The sequence below is a fragment of the Planococcus citri genome, chromosome 1 (assembly GCF_950023065.1).
Source record: "Planococcus citri chromosome 1, ihPlaCitr1.1, whole genome shotgun sequence".
Classification (NCBI taxonomy): Eukaryota; Metazoa; Arthropoda; class Insecta; order Hemiptera; family Pseudococcidae; genus Planococcus; species Planococcus citri.
In genome coordinates this window covers 1,535,852-1,550,731 of record NC_088677.1, presented here as the reverse complement: position 1 = coordinate 1,550,731, position 14,880 = coordinate 1,535,852, and the positions used below count along the sequence as shown (strand labels likewise).

General features: G+C 35.6%; 1 protein-coding gene across 1 annotated transcript; it reads right to left on the bottom strand.

Moving 5' to 3' along the window:
• Positions 1-6,750: 6,750 nt before the first annotated feature.
• Positions 6,751-11,215, bottom strand: LOC135841836 (uridine and thymidine phosphorylase-like). Its single transcript, XM_065359039.1, has 4 exons — positions 10,911-11,215; positions 10,685-10,823; positions 10,387-10,580; positions 6,751-7,437 (listed from the first exon to the last, which is right to left on the bottom strand). Exons 1-4 carry the CDS (start codon positions 11,088-11,090, stop codon positions 7,033-7,035), a joined length of 918 nt encoding a protein of 305 aa, XP_065215111.1. The 5' UTR covers positions 11,091-11,215; the 3' UTR covers positions 6,751-7,032.
• Between the last annotated feature and the right edge of the window lie 3,665 nt (positions 11,216-14,880).

The window sequence follows — 14,880 nt, the reverse complement described above, 5'->3', positions numbered from 1 at the left end:
ACCAGAAATGAAAAATTGTTAAATCGTTTTCATAAACTTTGATGATTCCTTTTTTTTTATTTTTCCTCCTTGGGGGAGCTGAGGGGGCTCCTTGCAAGTGGACTAACATTTTTTCATGAGTTGAAAGAGGTTTTTTTTCTTGAAGAGGGGGATCTTTTCAGACACAAAAGTCGAAAGCTTTTGAGTAAATTGATTTTTTCTTTGAACTGGGAGAGGTATCTCCCCCTTACCACAACTTTTTTTAGTCCTATGAGAAATTTTCAAAGGTAATCTTTACTGAATTTGATTCATTTCATTTTTCCTTCTCAATTTTGGGAGGTTTTATACAGAAAAGGGAGGGAGGGGGAATAGCTCAGAAATTTTCAAAGATAATCTTTACTGAATTTGATTCATTTCATTTTTCCTTCTCAATTTTGGGAGGTTTTATACAGAAGAGGGAGGGAGGGGGGAATAGCTCAGAAATGTTCAAAGATAATCTTTACTGAATTTTATTCATTTATTCATTTTTTCCTCTCAATGTCGAAAGGTTTTATACAGAGTAGGGGGAGAGAGGGAATAGCTTAGAGGACCGAGATTATTATTTTTTTTTTGAAAAGAGGATCATCTCTGAAGCAAAAATGAAAAATGTTTGAATAAATTGTTTTTTTTTTGATTATTTTTCAAATTGAGGAGATGTTCTCTGCTGCAACTAAATTTGAACCTAGAAAAAACCAAAAAATGATGAATTATTCTCTCATAAAATACAACAACTTTATGAAGTGAGAGTACAAAAAGACAAAACTTTGAAATAAGAGCTCCTCCCGTCCCTCTACCCTCATTCTATCGAGATTTGAAATTTTAAAATTAAAAACAAAAAAAACTTGAAAATGTTTCATTAAAAATTTTTTTGATCCTGGATTTTAAAAATTTACTCATTTAAATTTGATTTTTTTTATTGTTAATTTTTTGAAAATTTAGAGAAAACATTCCATCGCCTGCGATCGAACTCGGCTTTAGCCATTCACCCCTCGGGATTCAATTTTGAAGTCCTTAACTTGATTTCGACTGTCGTACAGAAAGAAAGTGAAAAAAATTTTGAAATGAAAATTTGAAAATCGATTCATATGTTAAAATTGACTCTCCCCGAGCATCGCATTCACACCCCTGAATTTTCTCAAATACACCCGAAAATCTCTGAGCACCCATTCACACCCCTGAATTTTCCCAAACACACCCAAACATATCTGAGCACCCATTCACACCCCTGAATTTTCCCAAACACACCCGAACATCTTTCGGGTTTGCATTAGGAGGGTCATTCCTATGTCAACTCGACCAAAAAAATGCGATTTTGAAAGTCATGTCTAGGGCTAGGATTTTTAAGCGCTATCAAACACGTTTTAAGCACTATAAAAAAGCAATAAAAATGTAAGAAAAAAGCAAAAACAAGCGCTATCAAATCCTACCATGTTACGTATCAAAATGAAGGTTTTTTCAAACCGAGCAAGATACCTCCTTTAAATATACAACTATGTACAACTTGAACCAAAATGAACTAAAAGATGAAAAGGAGAAAAAAAAGAAAAAAAAACTGAAACTAAAAATTTAATAAAAAATAAAATAAAATAAAAATTGAAAAATAAAAACTGAATCTGTTATTTTTCAGTTTTTCCTCTCTTGTTTTTTTGAACTCATCTTTTTTTAACAACTATTTTTTTCAAAAATGTGCAAAAAGTTGATAAATTTTTGTATTTTTGGAACTAATTTCTTCATTTTACCAATTTTTTACCAAAAAAAGCGCTAACGACGAAAAAAAGCCCCAAAAAAGCAAAATTTCCACCTTTTTTGCCCAAAATAAGCATTTTAAAGCATTTACACCCAAAAAAAGCAAAAAAAAGCACTATCAACTTTCACCATTCGCCTCAGAATGGAATGAAACGCAAAGAAAATATATTTATGCCGTATAGGGTGTTGCTACAAAAAAAAAGCATTATCATAAAAATCCTAGCCCTAGTCATGTCTTTCGATTTCGCTCAATTTTTTTTTACAATATATACCCACCCAGTAAGTAAGAACCCCGCAATTAGTTTGGTTCCAGTACCCTCAGGGGGTGGGTGGGGAGCTTCCATTATTTTCACATTGTCTCGAGGTACTCAACTTCAGCAACCCATTCCTCCAAAACTATGATACTTTGATCAAAACTGATTTCACAGTTCGAAAGGGCATTGCATTTAGAACTTTTTAAGAATTTTGAAACTTTCAAATTGAAAGTTCAAATTTCAAAATGACGCTGTAAGTGAGAGCTACCATTTAAAATTTAGAAAAAGTTTCCATAGATGTACCTTTAGATAATTTTTTGAAATATTCAAGTTTCGAGATGGGATCTCTTAATGGAGGGGGAGCACCCCCACCCCTAATTTTGGGCGAAACTTTTGAAAGAAATCTGGGGCATATGATACATTGAATTCTATGTTTTTTGTGACGCTGAACACGAATATGAAGTCAGATTTTTGATTGGACCCCATCCACGGCCCCCAGCAATTTTTTTTGGATTTTTACCTATGGGGGAGGTTCTGGGGGCCATGTATGAAGTCAATTTAAAAAACTATGGCTATATTTGTGTTCAGCGTTATCGAAAACATACTATTCGATATATCACTCGCCCCAGATTTTCTTTTGAAAGTTTTGCCCAAAATTGGGGGTGGGGGTGCACCCTTCCATTAAGAGATCCCATCTTGAAACTTGAATATTTCGAAAAAGCATCAAAATGTACATCCATGGAATTTTTTCAAAATTTTAAATGGTAGCTCCCACTTACAGCGCCAATTTGAAATTTGAACTTTCAATTTGAAAGTTCAACTTTCAACTTTTGAAAATTTCAAAATGCTTAAAAAGTTTTAAATGCAATGCCCTTTTCACCTGTGAAATCAGTTTTGATCAAAGTATCTTAGTTTTGGAGGAATGGGCTGCTGAAGTTGAGTACCTCGAGACAATGTGAAAATAATGGGAGCTCCTTATACCCGCCCCTGTGGTTGAGTTGACATGGAATGACCCAGGAGCTTTTAGCAGAGGTTGACTGTTCTGAGTGTACTTGAGATTACAGATCATTTTCAAAATGACCAAAATCGATTCTGGAGGTTGCTGAGAACGGGAAGAGAAATGGGTAATTTTCTTGCTCTCAAGTAAAGGGTATTTCTGGGACCTTTTTTCAAAAATTTGAATGGCAAAAAATATAGCTATCGAAAAATTCAAAGCACTGGCCTCTCTCAGACAGACAAGAAAATTAAAAACAGAAAAAGGAGATTTCTGCTTCGTGTACTTGGAATAAAACCGGAATCGCGGAAAACGGAAACCATAGACAAAATAGTGCAAAAAATGGGTAAACCGGTAACTGGCAGTGGCACTGCGACAAATTTAACGACTTTGGGATGTAATCAGTCGAGTGGATAAGATCATTGACCAATGTACCTATTCGGGTTTCTTTTAACTCGCTGGCAAGGTGATTACACTGCGGCCAATTTACATTGTCATACGCTTCGCTCGATAACGCCGAAAGTATGAAAATGCAATTTATTTAAATTAGATGCAGTTGGGGGGATAATCAACTATACTTAGTTGGTTATCTCAGGCAGATACCTATCAACTCGGTGCAGCGTGGCGATGAAGGTTAAGTTTATATCTACAAATTCAATAATGTACGAGTAGGTAATAAGATGGCCTAAAAATCGCGTATTTTATTTTTATAGTCATCTTCCTCTGCAGGATACTTATACTTACCTAATTTAAAACCCAAAAAGTTTTATATTTTCGATCCTCGTCTGGAACGATGGATCAAGAGGCTCAGTAGATGAAGTTTTCTCGTTCACAATTCAGCGAATTAAATCAGTAGAAAATTCAAATTGTATTCTAGGATCGAAACAAGCATAACTTCTAGACAGCATTTCAAACCATTTCCTTATATATTTTTCATGTTGGAAAAATTATATCCGGAACATGATTTGTGTACGAATTAATTTCTTGACAGGAACACGCATTTTTTGGATGTATATTGCTTCACATTAGATGAAAATGACTTATTATTCGAGATGAATAAAGCGCATGATTACGAATAAATGCGAAATTTTCAGAGCGAGCCATAGGCAAGTGGCTGAAATCTTACCTACTACGTATCCTCGAATGAATAATTCTAAGATATTTTATTCATCGAGTTGCGTAAGTTATTTCATCTGACGCATGCGTATAATTTACACGTGTATTACTATTATTAGAGGTATTTTTTTCGAAGGAAATAGTTCAATGGGAATACGAACTCCAAGTTTGAAATTAACTATGTAGGTATAGTGTTGCCCCAGATGATGAATTTTAATGAAAATGATCAATATTCGTTACATTATCTACTCGTATATCCCTCAGGGAGAATCAAATAATCTAATCGAAAATTCGTTGGAAGATTACCCAGCTCAATACATATAACCATCAATCGATTCGAGACATATGAGAGTGGTTTAAGAACTCAAATTGAATATTTGGAGAGGAAGGAGGGGTCGAAGGGCTCCAGGTGGATTTAGCTATCGCTTCATTAATTGTCTCAAAACACCGAAAGGGATCATTTTTGGAACCCCAAAAGATACCCTGGGGTCATTCCACGTCAATTGGACTAAGAAGTGGTGGGGGGGGGGTTCGGCGATTTTTTTGAAATTTTTCCTGTGGAAAGACCTTCCGAAGAGATGACCAATGGCGCAAATCGCAGCCCTGTAGCCCATTTTTAAAGGCAGCCAGGGGGTGTCAAAGTTTTCAGTGATGCTAAAATATCATCAATTTCAGCTGCGGATTACTCGATAACCGCGATACCTACCAAAATGGAACTTTTCCCCATAGTTGGGGGTTTTGAAAGGCTTTTTGGTGATATCGTAAAAATCAGTGTTGCCACTTTTTTTCGTACGAAACATTCGCTCGAAAAGTTTCAAAACGTAGTTTTCATATTGTTCCGACACTCAAAAATTCTGAAAAAAATATATTACGGACAACTTTTCATGCTGAACAACATGTTAAAAAATTGGGATGGTACAATGTTGCAAAGTCGATTTAAAAAAATTCAAAGTTGACGAAAAAATGCGATTTTTTGATTTAAAACAAGAAAAAAGGTTTTTATAGGTGAAGTTGACCCATTTGACCCCTATTTTTACGTATCTGTCGAAAAGGTTGAAAAACCCCTTTCACTCGATGAAAAGAATTCCTCACAAAAAAATCAAAATTCTAAAAGATTCAAAATATGAACGAATTTTTATTTTTTTTGTTGTGAATGGGATTTTTATCAACTTTTTCATGAAATACGTCAGAAAGAGGTCAAAATAAGACAACTGAATAAATTTAAACTTTTTTTGATGATTGAAATTGAAAATTGAATTTTTTCGAATTTTGATTTTTTTGTGAGGTAAAAGTGTTTTTTCAACTTTTTCAACAGATACGTAAAAATTGGGGTCAAATGGGGCAATTTCATCTATCAAAACTTTTTTTCATGTTTTAAATCAAAAAATCGCATTTTTCGCAAAATTAAAATTTTTTTAAATCGACTTTGCAACATTGTACCATCCCAATTTTTTAATATGTTGTTCAGCATGAAAAGTTGTCCATAATATATTTTTTTCCGAATTTTTGAGAGTCGGAACGATACGAAAATTACGTTCTGAAACTTTTCGAGCTAATTTTTCGAACGAAAAAAAGTGGCAACACTGATTTTTATGATATCTCCAAAAAATCCGTTCAAAACCCCTAACTATTGGAAAAAGTTCCATTTTGGTAGGTATCGCGGTTAACGAGTAATCCGCTGCTGAAATGGAGGATATTTTAGGTTCACTGAAAACTTTGACACCCCCTGGATGTCTTTAAAAATGGGCTAGAGGGCTGCGATTTGCGCCATTGGTCATCGCTTCAAAAGGTCTTTCCACAGGAAAAATGTCAAAAAATCCCCGAACCCCCCCCCCACCACTTCTTGGTCCAATTGACGTCGAATGGTCCCCTGTGAATATATATTTCAAAATCTAAGCCAAAAGACGATTCATCTGTTATGGCTGGAGGTACCCTTTGATCTGAAAAAGTATTTTTCAATACATTTTTCTACTCAAAAATTGGTGATTATCTCCGGTTATATTATTGGGTAGGCTGGGTATAGGCATTAATAGGAGTGTTCGTGCAATTTAATATAGGTAATTAAGTACTAATTAAGCTATTAATAAAATAATCAGCCACGTTAATATCAATGACCTGTCCGTCTATTGATAGCTTATGCTGGGATCGAATACAAAATAGGCCTACCCAATATTCGACGTTGGTTCTAGGTAGGTAACCTGCATTAACCTACACCACGGTACCTATCCATTTAATTATTATGCGGTTTATACAACAGACGAACGTGGTACTGGCAATTGCGCGTAAAACACGATAATTTGCAAATAAGATTCAATTTTCTCATTTAATCGGCCGCTGTAGGTAACTGTAATTTATCAAATATTCGAAGGTTTGGAAACCGATAAGATATCCGCGGATAGTTTCTCGCCAATGTACTCGGGACAGCCGTAGCTTATTTTTTTTCAAATCCTTGAATTAAAATAGTAACTAATTTGAAGTAGGCAGCTACTTGGTTTGATTAGTTTAACGTTTATTTAGGTACGCTATTTTTGTATCGAATTGAAATCCGCAGGTATGGCTCAGCTGCGATAGCCACACGACTTTCTTCGGTCATTGGAAAATATACGAGTATCATTGACCAAAGAGTCGTGAAATTGGTGATTTTTTCCAACCTAGGGATACGATTTCGAGGACAAAGTGATTAAAAAAATGAAAAAGTTTCACTTCCAGAGTGTAATATTGAACGAAAAATTTCTCGTAAGTATAATTTTTTTTCTTACTCATAGGAACCATTTTTTTTGTTTTTTTTTTGTTTTTTTTTTTTTTTAATAAAAAGTACGTACTAATGGACACAGGATGAGTGTTCGTATTATAAAGGGGGGACATTTGACGTAAAAATTTATCTGCAAATGAGCGAATTATCGACTAATCTACGCCACTACTTTCATCTAGAACACGTTGCAAGTAATCTACACTAGAAACGATAACCGAGCATCCGGGCAAACAACCGAATTCTGAATTGGTGCTTTTACCACTGGTGGATTCCGAAGTATTGGAAAGGTTTTTGGCACCGGAGGCACCTCCACTGGCGCTGTCACTGCCAACGCTGCTCGTGCTACTATTGCTGCTTTCGCCGTCATCCATCGACATTTTGTTCATTTTTTGCAAATTTACGCAATCGGGGCAGCCGATGGTTTTCTTGGGTTTCGGTTTGTTTTCGATGTTCTCTATAAGGTGGCCGTTCTCGGTGAGGTATCTTTTAATGTAACGGGTAGCGATCACCATTGGTCGGTCTTGCCATTCTTCTAGAGTTTTTTTGCTTTGGTTTATCTGCAACAGGCCGAGTCGTTTATCGCGTATTAAAATTTTAGCATTAATTTGGATCCAATTTGGGTTCCGATGTAATCTAAAAAAAAGTCGTAGCAATCTGCCGATACGTAAGAGCCAAATTTTTGTGCCAGAAACATTGAGAGCTCTTGAACTACTCGCACCCTAGCTTCGCTCCTGTGTTTCGCTTGTGTTGGGGGGGGGGGCTTCACCTAACTCTCTTCTTACCCCTTCAAAAAATATGGTAACTCAAATAAGGTTGGAAGGTTGAAACCTGCAAAAGGCACTTCAGGTACATCCTCCAATTGTACTGTGAAAATTTGGACCCTCTCGATCAATTTGGAGAGGCTGTGGGCTTTCCTAAACATCGGTCAAACGTCAAAAAACATGGAAAATAGCCCAAAATTTCACTTTTTTGGCCCCGATGAGGGGGCAAAAGGGGTTTGAAGGTTGAAACATGCAAAAGGCACTTCGGGCACATCCTCCCATTGTACTGTGAAAATTTGGACCCTCCCAGTCAATTTGGAGGGGCTGTAGGCTTTCCTACATAAATGTCGAAAAACATGAAATAGCCCAAAAATCCACTTTTTGACCCTGGAGAGGGGTCACATAAGGTCGGAAGGTTGAAACATGCAAAAGGCACTTCAGGTACATCCTCCCATTGTACTGTGAATATTTGGATCCTCTAGGTCAATTTGGAGAGGCTGTGGGCTTTCCTAAACATCGGTCAAACGTCGAAAAACATGGAAAATAGCCCAAAATTTCACTTTTTTGACCCCAATGAGGGGGCAAATAGGGCTTGAAGGTTGAAACATGCAAAAGGCTCTTCGGTTACATCCTCCCATTGTACTGTGAAAATTTGAACACTCTAGGTCAATTTGGAGAGGCTGTGGGCTTTCCTTAAACGTCGGTTTAAAGTTGAAAAACATGGAAAATAGCCCAAAATTTCATTTTTTTTTTACTGTGATGAGAGGGCAAAAGGGGTTTGAAGGTTGAAACATGCAAAAGACACTTCGGGTACATCCTCCCAATGTACTGTGAAAATTTTAACCCTCTAGGTCAATTTGGAGGGGCTGTAGGTGTGGCTAAACATCAAAAAACATGCAAAAATCCACTTTTTTGACTCTGGAGAGGGGTCAAGTGGGGTAGGAAGGTTGAAACCTGCAAAAGGCACTTCCGGTACATTCTCCCAATGCACTGTGAAAATTTGGACCCTCTAGGTCAATTTGGAGGGGCTGTAGGCTTGGCTAAACGTCAAAATTGTCAAAAAAAAACCATATAATTGATGAAAAACTCCACTTTTTTGACCCTGGAGAGGGGTCTAATGAGGTTGGAAGGTTGAAACCTGCAAAAGGCACTTTGGGTACATCCTCCCAATGTACTGTAAAAATTTGGGCCCTCTAGGTCAATTTGGAGGGGCTGTAGGCTTGGCTAAACGTCAAAAAACACGCAAAAATCCACTTTTTTGACCCTGGAGAGGGGTCGAATGAGGTTGGAAGGTTGAAACCTGCACAAAGCACTCAAGGGGCGCCCTCTCATTGTATGCTGAAAATTTGGACTCCTACGGTCAATTTTAGGGGTGAGGGGGTCAAAAATTGGGGTCAAATGTGGTTTTTCCCACCTTAATCAGAGTGGGGATGACCTAGGAAACTGAAATTTGGATATGTTGATCACAATAAGAGTACTGACCAATGGTATAATTTTGGACTCTTTTCATCTTTTTGGGGTCATATTATGCCCCTCCAAAAAGATGACCTTTCTGTAAAAATGGGGTTGGAAGGTCTAAGCATGCAAAAGGCACTTTGGGTACATCCTCCCATTGTACTGTGAAAATTTGGACCCTCTAGGTCAATTTGGAGGGGCTGTAGGCGTTCCTAAACATCGAAAACCATGTAAAATAGACCAAAAATCCACTTTTTTGACCCTGGAGAGAGGTCAAATAGGATTGGAAGGTTAAAACCTTCAATAAATACTCAAGGGGCACCCTCTCATTGTATACAGAAGATTTGGCCCCCTTGGATCAATTTTAGCAATGAGGGGGTGTCAAAAATGGGGTAAAATGTGGTTTTCCCACCTTAAATGAGGTGGGGATGACCTAGGAAGCTGAAATTTGGATATGTTGATCACAATAGAGGTACTGACCAATGGTATAATTTTGAACCCTTTTTGTCCATTTAGGGCCATATTATGCCTCTCCAAAAAAAATGACCTTCCTGTAATTTTCAACTTTGACCCTCCCCAATGCAGGGGTCAGCTCTAGCTTTCAAAAGAACTCCATTTTCCAAGTTTGATCTTATTTGATCAATTAGAACAGTTTCCAGGTCATAAAATGTAAAAATCGCCATCGTGCGCTGAAAGGCTGAAACTTATATATAAAATCTGACCCCCCCCCCCCCACCATCGTCTAGTTTCAGCTCAAAACGCCGAGAACTATCGAAATTTTTGACCTCCGAACTTTTTATCCAAAGTTGGGCCTGCCGCAATAGCCATCATTTTTTACAAAAATTTGGCTAAAAAATACGAAACCGAATTTTTTTAGAGCCTTGACTTTCCGCACATTTCATACACTTTTTGATTTTTTTCGATTGGATCAAATTGCACAGAACCTCCAATTGATTTTTGGACTCTCCGGGTTTAAAACTGGTACAAATAAAGTCATAAACAAAATTCGGCTTCTAAAAATTAGAATTCACCGCATTGGTAACTTATTCGATCAATTTGATAGGCATCTCCATCACTTTTTTTGGTGATTTCAACCGCATAGACTTGATTTTATTCTTCTCATTCGTCGTAACTCTTCTCCTGCCTTCCCTGAATTGTCTCGTAAGAAAAATTTCCGCCATTGCAATAGGTAGTGTTATTAAATACCAGTGACGGTGACGAGTGTTTCAATATTGTAGATGCGTTTTTCAATATCTCAAATAACCTAGAACTAATTAAAGGTAAATCAACCTGATCTCCTTTCAGTCGGTCCAACAGCGTGACGCAAATTATACCGCATTTAATGCCGACGTGATGCGTTATCGAAGCCATCGCTAAAGATTCCATTTCGATATTGGTGACGCCTTTATCTCGAGCCAATTTTAAAAACGTAAATTTCTCTTCCTCCGTGTACTCGCAAAAAGCGCCATCCATGCGACCTTGCCCTAGAAATCGATAAGAAGGAGGAGGGGAAAATTACAGCATATGTTGCCAAAAAGTTTGATTTTTACCACAGTACGAATATATGTATGTATAGGAATTCACCTACCTTCGTAAAAGTCATCCGTGCATATGGTTTTTCCGGCTACAATTTTGAAAGTATCGGATGGTTCGCTGAGAGCGATCAATTCGTTGGCTAATTCTTTACTGAGTACGGCAGGACGATCGACTCGTTTACCCAAGATCGGCTGCGCATATCAAATGATCATATATGTACGAGTATTGTTTTGGTCAAACTGCGTAAAGCCAAGCTATAGTATTGTACTCGTACTTACGGTCATATGTACTGGTTCTAGCATTCCGTTTAAAGGTTCGGTGGTGATTACTACGGTACCTGGTTCGACTCCAAGGCCTCCGCAGGTGCCGAGTCTGAAAAATATCGGGTCTTTGACTCCGGCGTGGTACATTAACTTAATCAGTTCGTGAAGTAGAATGCTAATGGATGGTTGACCCATACCATGCTGTGAAAATTACGTACACGCGAGAAGAATAAAAAAAACTAGTTGAAAACCAATTTATCCGAACGAAATAAAGCGGTGTTTTTCAAGTTGACTTGTTTCAAACCGTCGTTGGATTATTAAGTAGGTATTATATAGAGATGGCAATATTTCAATAATTCTGACATTATTTAATGGGAAATGCGTAGATAGGCAGGATGAGCACATCTGATGCACCTACCTACCTACCTACCTACGGTACTCACCAGCTAAATGAATGAGTATGTAAACACTACGTGTTTGTTTCGTCGTGTTGGTCAGACTGATAAACAAGTAGGAATGTGTGTATCTGAATAAATGGAAAACCCGATGGTTAATTTGCTCAGTTTTCAACTGGGTACAACGCAAAATAGTCAAAGTCTACCTTCCTGCCACAAATAGCTAAAAATCTCACATTTTGTCAAAGATTCCAAAAGGCTCGTTTTTTTGGCCAAAAATTGTCACTTTTTCGCAAACAAATTTTATTCAAGAAGTATCCGTCCCCTTCCTAAAAATTACCGAAAAATTCCGCTTTTTTCCTAAAAAAAAATATCAATGACCAAAAAACGTCTCCTTTTGGCCAATAATTGTCAAAAATTCGTGCTTTTTCTCAAAAATAATCAGTCTTACTTTTTGCTAAAAATTGTAAAAATTCTCGTTTTTTTGAAAAAAATTTGTAAAAGTTTCATTTTTTCCCAAAAATTGTCCAAAAGTCTTCCCTATTGCCAAAAATTCCGTCTTTTTCGCAGTAGACAAGTTTCGACTTTTTTTATATAAAACTGCCATAGAAGTTGCAAAGTGAAAAATCTCACTTTTTGAAAAAAAATTGCGAAAGAATATATATGTACCTACTTAATTTCTTATTTTTAAAAATTGCTGATTTTGACTAAAATTATCAAATTTTTGTTTTGAATTTTTTTTTTTTTCGAAATTATCAAGCTCAAGTTGGGTATTTGCCAGAAATTGCCAAAAGTACCCTTTTTTGCCAATAGTTCTTACGAAGTTCTTCTTTTTTCTAAGATTGGAAAAATCCTGATTTTTTCGAAAAATTGTGGAAAAATTTCTAAACAGTCAATTTTCCAAAAAATTTCTAAACAATCATTTTTCCAGAAAATTTTGAATTTTTTCTTTTAAAAAAAAATGACCAAATGTACCGCTTTTTTGCCAGAAACTGCCAGAAAACCATTCCTTTTGTTAAAATTGGCAGTCATGTTTTATTTTCACAAGAATTTCCTTTTTCATCAAAAATTGCCAAAATCTTTACTTTTCTGCCAAAAAAAAAAAAAAGGCAAAAGGTCTCGATTTCAAGTCAAAAAGTTTCGAAATGGTTCAACTTAAAATATTAAATACACATTTCAATGTGTAATATTCTGTTTTTTTTTTTTTGTAATTGTTTTCTTGGTAAAATACATAAAATCATTAAAGAATCACTGAAATTCAAAAAATACAATTTTGATGCTTTTTGAGCATTTTTGAAGAATATTGAGCCAACAATGGATTTTTGAGGTTTCTAGGAAGTGGCATGTGATTTTTCAAAATATGTTAAAATTTCGCGAAAAATTCGAATATTTCAAAAAAAAAATAATTTGAGCAATTTTGAAGAATTTTGAGCCCAAAATTGGGGTCTGATTTTTGGGTTTTTGAAGATATGCTATGCGACCTATCAAAATGGGTTAAAATTTCGCAAGAAATCCGAATATTTTAACCAAAATGCTTTTAGAAAATTTTTGAAGAATTTTGAGCACTTTTGAAGAATTTTTGAACTCGAAATTAGGTTACGATATTTGGGTTTTTTGAAGAAGTGACATGCGACAAATCAAATAGGATTGAAATTTTGCGAAGAATTCTAATATTTTTACAAAAAAGTGATTTGAGCGATTTCAGAAAATTTTTACCCTAAATGGGAGGGTCGTGATTTTTGGAATTTTTGGGTGTTTTTGAAGAAGTGCCATGCGACCTATCAAAATGGGTTAAAATTTCGTGAGAAATTCAAATATTTCGACGAAAGTGTTTTTTGAGCAATTTTGAAGAAATTTCGAGCCCAAAATTAGGTTACAAATGTCATGATTTTTGACATTTTTGAAGTAGTGTCATGCGTTGCATCAAAATGAGTTGAGAATGTTAAAAAAATTAAAGTATTCTCATGAAAATGGTTTTGAGCAATTTTAAGCTCAAAATTGAGTCAAGATTTTTAAGATATTTGAGTTTTTTTGATAAGTGCCATGTGACCTGTTGAAATGGGTTAAAATTTAGCAAGAAATGCAGATATTTTAATGAAAATGTTTTTTGAACATTTTCATAAAATTTTGGGTCCCAAAATTATACTCATATGATTTCTATAGCATCTTTGAAGAAATACTCTTCAATTTATCAAAGTGAGTTCCAATTTTTCGAGAACCAAATTCAATTATTTCGACGAAAATACTTTCAAAACATTTTTGAAGGAACATAAAAATAATTTTTTTGAGCAATTTTGTGGAGTTACCACAAGAATTTCCTCAAAACCCCACATTTGATGGATTCTTGGGTACCCATTTTGCATTTTTGGACATTTTAACCCCAATCCCGTCTTTGAGGTGAGGGGAGGCGGGATTCGATTTTGATTTTGAAGTACATAAAACTGATTTTAAACCTGGAATAAAATTTTGCACTGTCGTGTATTTTTACACGCTGTTTTTACTTATGTTTTTTTCTACCTCAACCAAACTTTTTCCCATCTAGACTAAGTGAAAGCGTTCAAAATTTCAGATTTTTCAATCTCACGTTTCAAAAAAAAAAAAAAAAAAATTGTAAGAAATAAAACGTACTTACACTGACGGAAATCACCGGGCCAACTTTAAATAAAGCGTATCGATGCGAATGTATGCTAATATCTTGCAACATAGTCCCCGGAGGAATCTTGTACCCGATCTCGTGTAAAATATAATAAGCGAATCTCTCCATTCTGTGAGGTGTTCCACCGCAACAAACGAACTAAATGATTATCAAAAACCGTAAAATTAAATCATCAAATTTGCTCGTGAGTAAAATTATTAATTTTGGGACATATTGAAGTAAAGAAAAGAAAATGTTTGAAAAAATCCTAATCATAAGAGATGTAGGGGGCAAAAGAGACGATTTGCCACAAGCCTTTATTTACAGAAGGATCCGAGAAAACGAGAACCTGAGATGAAAAAATTATAAATTCCCAGCAAACTTTCAGAATTCATTGAAAAAAGAATGAATTTTTATATCATTTTTTTTTTTAAACAATTTCTCTACTCTCTAAATTTGAAACAGTCAATTTCACTGCTTAGCAGTCACGACATTTTGCCTTTTTAAAGCAGTAGTTTTTTTTACTGCAAAACAGTGAAAAATTACTGAATTGGTCAGTAAAAAATCAGTTTGACTGACCAATTCAGTAATTTTTCACTGTTTTGCAGTAAAAAAAACTACTGCTTTAAAAAGGCAAAATGTCGTGACTGCTAAGCAGTGAAATTTGACTGCTTTAAATTTAGAGAGTATAAAAAAAAAATTAATTTTTCCACGAGCCATTTTTTCAATGGATAAAAATGGGACACTTGTACTGATCTCATTAAAACTGCGAAACAAAGCGAAATTTTTTTACCAACCTTTACATCGCCGAACATTTCGATCAAATCGTGAGATTTATTTCCCAGCGCTAAATGATACAAGATATCCTCCATATCTGAAGTAATCATAGGATTTTTTAATTTAAATTCACTCGTAGCATTCGAAGAGCTGGGAGCTGTTGTCTTTGAAGCGGTAG

Coding starts and splice junctions, on each gene's coding strand:
- LOC135841836 (XM_065359039.1), bottom strand. CDS start 11,090: ATGGGTCAACCATCCATTAGCATTCTACTTCACGAACTGATTAAGTTA. Junction 10,824..10,910: donor TAGAACCAGTACATATGACC/GTAAGTACGAGT, acceptor TGATATGCGCAG/CCGATCTTGGGTAAACGAGT. Junction 10,581..10,684: donor CACGGATGACTTTTACGAAG/GTAGGTGAATTC, acceptor ATCGATTTCTAG/GGCAAGGTCGCATGGATGGC.